At 38.1% G+C, this 5,034-nt stretch overlaps 1 protein-coding gene across 1 annotated transcript; it reads right to left on the reverse strand.

Moving 5' to 3' along the window:
• Window positions 1,403-2,767, reverse strand: LOC109831025. The gene has a single exon (XM_020398371.1). The coding sequence runs from the start codon at window positions 2,765-2,767 to the stop codon at window positions 1,403-1,405; it is 1,365 nt and encodes a 454-aa protein (XP_020253960.1).

Genomic DNA, 5,034 nt, shown 5'->3' on the forward strand with positions numbered 1-5,034 from the left:
CCAGAATCTAGTAGCTTAAGCACTTCCTTTTTAACCACTTCTTTCATGTTAGGATTTAATCTACGTTGGTGTTCTATAGAGGGTTTATGATCATCTTCCAAGAGAATTCTATGCATGCAAATTGATGGATTAATTCCCTTAATGTCGTTCATGGTGTATCCTATGACCTTGCGATGCATCCTAAGTGTTCTAAGCAACTTATCAGTTTCATTTTCATTCAGACATGCATTCACAATCACAGGATAAGTAAAATCAGGGCCAAGAAATTCATACCTTAAAGAGGAAGGGAGGGGTTTTAATTCTACCTTTGGTGCATTATCCTCTTCACAAATAGAACCTTTTGGCTCTAGCATCAATCTTTCAAGCTTTGCATTTCGAAGTGGAGCAGTTGATGTTGATTCTAAAGATTGAGCATACGCGGCTACCTCGGGGTCTTCATCATTTATTGAACCATCACTTACCAAACATTTCTCAAGTGGATCAGCTGAGTTATTGTTTGCAATTTGCTCATGTGTACACTTGTCAATGACGTCGACCCTGTAACAAATTTTATCAGTTAGAGGGAGTTTCATAGTATTACTTAAATCAAATTCTACCGTCTCCCCTCCAATATTTAAAGAGAGCCTTCCATTTTTAACATCAATTATAGCACCTGCAGTAGCAAGGAAGGGTCTTCCTAAAATAATTGGAATGTTAGAATCTTCTTCTATTTCCAAGATAACGAAATCGACCGGGATAAAGAACTTACCGACCTGGATAGGTACATCTTCAAGTATACCTACCGGATATCTTACCGATCGATCCGCCAATTGGAGTGATATCGTGGTTGGCTTCAAATCACCTATGCCAAGCTTCTTACAAATAGACATCGGCATCAAACTTACGCTTGCACCTAAATCACACAAAGCACGGTTAATAGAGACATTACCAATAACACAAGGAATAGAAAATGAACCTGGATCCTTAAGCTTAGGAGGCAGCTTATTCTGGATGATAGCACTACACTCCTCAGTAAGGGCCACAGTCTCGTATTCTTCCAACTTCCTTTTGTTAGATAGGATCTCTTTCAAGAACTTAGCATAAGAAGGCATTTGAGAAATAGCTTCAGTGAACGGGATATTGATGTGCAACTTTTTCAAAATCTCCAAAAATTTTCCGAACTGCTTTTCTAACTTAGCCTTAGCTAACCTTTGGGGAAATGGTAGAGGAGGCTTGTAAGGAGCGGGGGCCACATATTTCTCAACGTTTTCTTCTTCCTGCATCTAGGTCTCATTATCCACATCTATCACAATTTTACTTTTCTCTTCATGATGATCATCTCCCCCATCATTTTCCTTCATCTTAGGTCCCTCATATTGTTTTCCACTCCTAAGGGTTATAGCATTCACATGACCTCTGGGATTCATCTAACTGAAGGCCTAGAGGAAGAGCTAGCATTTTGCGCTAATTGAGTGATTTGTGTCTCTAACATCTTGTTATGCGTAGCTAGGGAATCCATCTTAGAGGCCAATTGTTTTACCACCTCATTCGTGGTTTGTTGTTGCTGCTTAAACTCTTCATTCAATTTTGATTGAGTCGTCACAAACTTCTCCATCATATTTTCCAAATTTGACTTTTGAGAAGGAAAATTGGATTGAGGAGCACGAAAACCAGGTGGACCAAAATTAGATGCAGGCATGGGATTTCCAGGTGGGTTTCTATAAGAAAAATTAGGATGATTCCTCCACCCCGGATTATAAGTATTAGAGAATGGGTCTCCCTTCTGATTAAAGTTATTAACATAGTTAACTTGCTCATTACCAGAAGTATCAATGGATGGGGGGTTTCCTAATTGACATTGAAGTGCAGAATGACCCACATAGCCACATATCTCACATGAAATTGAAGTAGACGCCACAGAATTAATACTCAAACCTTCAACTTTCTTAAATAAAGCATCAACTTTAGAGGATATATGGTCTAAAGCATCTATTTCATACTTGCCTCCTTTTGATGTCTGAGGAGCACGCTCGTTCGCCCATTGATAGTGATTCTGAGCCATGTCTTCAATGAGAGTGTATGCCTCGTCTATTGTTTTGTTCATCAAAGCTCCTCCTGCAGCAGCATCAACAGTCATCCGAGTGTTGTAAGTGAGCCCGTTGTAGAAGGTGTGAACAATTAACCACTTCTCCAGTCCATGGTGAGGGCACATCCTCAATAATTCCTTGTAGCGTTCCCAAGCTTCATAAAGTGACTCTCCTTCCTTCTGTACAAAGCTTGTGATCTGGTTCCTCATCTGTGCTGTTTTACTTGGAGGAAAATACTTTGCAAGAAACGCTCTGGACAATTGATCCCAAGTGGTGATGGACCCAGCTGGCAATGAGTGCAACCAAGCCCTAGCCTTGTCCCTTAGAGAGAACGGAAATAATCTGAGTCGAATAGCATCATTGGTCACTCCATTAAGTTTCAAAGTGTCGCAATACTCCAAGAAAATCGATAGGTGGAGGTTCGGGTCTTCAGTAGCACCTCCTCCAAACTGATTCTGTTGAACCATTGAGAGCAGTGATGGTTTCAGCTCAAAGTTATTAGCTTCAACATTGGGCCTTGTAATGCTTGACTGTGTGCCTTGAGCATTTGGGGCTGCGAAATCCTTAAGTAGTTGATTTTGATCTCCCATCATAGCTTGTTCTGTGTTCCTTTGCTCCTTTATAGACCTTCTTATGTTTGCAAGAGTCACCGATAGTTCAGGATTGTTTTCGTCGTTTACTTCTGTTTGATTCCCTTGCATAAAAGAAAGTGAGAAGCAAAGAGAAATAAAAAAAATCTAGTCTAGCTTAATAACGTAAGCACTCAATATTAACACCGTAGTCCCCGGCAACGGCGCCAAAAACTTGATAGGCAAAATCCGCAAGCGCACAGACTCGTTGTAGCTATCAAGGTCGATCCCACAAGGACTAGGGTTAATTACCAAATCTCACGTTATTCGACTAGCTAAATCTAATGAGTGAATTAGAAGAGATAAAAATTAAAAGAAATAAAATAATAACTAATCAGGTGGAATTCAATATAATGAAGAGCCAGGATTGGGTTTTCACCACAACTTCGATGCTCAATGATGAATTATTTTAGTTCTCGGTGTTGGTTTAAACTAAAAAGGGTGAATTAGCCTAAATTAATCTAAAGCCTCTTTCAAGGTCTAAAGATCGTGCCTAATCAATCTCAATTAACCTACTTTCGTGGAATCAAGATTAAATTAAACCCATTAAGCTTTATGCTAATCCAAATCAAATCCCCAAGGAATCTAGCCTACTTTCGTGGTTCGAGCTCCCTGCTTAATTTCTAGAGATCCGGTATTAATCTTCACCTTTCAGTCCTTCAATTAATTACCTATGATTGCTAATACGGTGATCAAGCGAATCAACAAAATTAAAACACTAGAAATCAAGTTCAAAGATTTAAACTTTCACCAAGAACCTATATCAATTCATCATCAATCACCAAAAAGTTGGGTTCTTTCCCAATCCTAGACAAGAAATCTACTCACACATGATTGGAATAAGAGAAGACATCAAATAATTATGCAAATCAATCATAAGAAGAAATAAATCAAAGAGAGGAAAGAATTAACCCGTCTTTCAATTGAAATCTTCAAAATAAGAACTTGCAATCCAATCTTCTACAAGAGATTAATGTCTTCCTTCAATACTTGAACCCTAGAATAGTTGCTAGTTGATGGCTAAAAGAACATAACAAAAGATATCCAAAACCCTAAGTCAAAACATCTATTTATATGTCCCTAAAAATCTGGAAAATAACTAATTCCCGCGCCACCGGTGTGGTCTGCACCACACCAGGGTGTGGTAGGGGCTGTTTTGCTGATTTTGTGCTTGTTTCTTCAGTTTTCGGTATTTTGGCTATAACTTTTGCGTCCGACCTCGGAATGAGGTGATTCAAGTTGCATTGGAATCCTGTTGAAGAGATCTACAACTTTCATCTTTTGAGTTTTTCTTGATTCAAACTGCATCATGGTCGAAATTCCAGTTCTTCATACTCGTGCATCCATTTTCTTCACGAACCATGCCTTCAAAATCTTGTTGTTGCTTCAAACTCTTGTAAAACTTCCAACGATCATCAAATCTTTCAATCTTGAGCCAATACCTACATATAAGAACACAAACCACAGCAGTATCCTCGATCTAAACACGAAATATGCATTAAACACTCGTAAATCATGCTTAAAACACACTAAGATAATGCATATTTTACGTGTTTATCAACTCCCCCAAGCTTAGACTTTTGCTTGTCCTCAAGCAAATAGACAATAAAGAAAATAGGAGGAGTGGAAGCCAAATAGAGTAGGGATCACCCCCTCATCAATCCTTTAACCAATATCAAACATATCACAAAACAAATACTTTTCATCGGGACTTAACAAATTAATTTCCAAAACTCTCAACAAAATCACATTTCAAAATTTATTTACGATCACAAGCGTCACAAGTCAAGGATAGCCATCCTATCCAATTCTCAAGTCAAAGTAGGAAAAAGAAATTCATGTAACTAGCTTCAATCCCAAAGTACTAAAATTGAGACCTTCAGGTAGTTAAATTGGTAGACCTCACTTTAGGATAAGTGGACTCTCAATCTCTCATGTATTTAAGGATGGGATTGTATCGCTCAAAATTCTTCCGAATGGATGTATTCAATCCATAAGCTTGCATTTCATCTCAATTCTCCACCACTTCGAAAACTAATGCATGCAACAAAATCATGAGGTCTTTTATTGGTTGTAACGGGGCTAGGGTCAAAAGGTAGGATATATATTTGGAATTGGTTGAAAGCCTATCACTAGTGGAGCTATGATTGCAAAAGATTATATCTCAAAGTAAGATCAATGACATCTACACAAACTCCATCATCTATTAAAGAACTTCTTCCAACTACTCCTTTTAGTATGCCATAATGAATTCTTTCGACACCCGCAATTACATACACCATAAAGATGACACTTTATTCATCTTTTTTTTTCGAATTAGTTTTTTTTTTCTTTTTTTT

The sequence above is a fragment of the Asparagus officinalis genome, chromosome 1 (genome assembly GCF_001876935.1).
Source record: "Asparagus officinalis chromosome 1, Aspof.V1, whole genome shotgun sequence".
Classification (NCBI taxonomy): Eukaryota; Viridiplantae; Streptophyta; class Magnoliopsida; order Asparagales; family Asparagaceae; genus Asparagus; species Asparagus officinalis.

Bases quoted from the DNA above. Each gene is read 5' to 3' on its own strand.
- LOC109831025 (XM_020398371.1), bottom strand. From the start codon at position 2,767: ATGCAAGGGAATCAAACAGAAGTAAACGACGAAAACAATCCTGAACTA.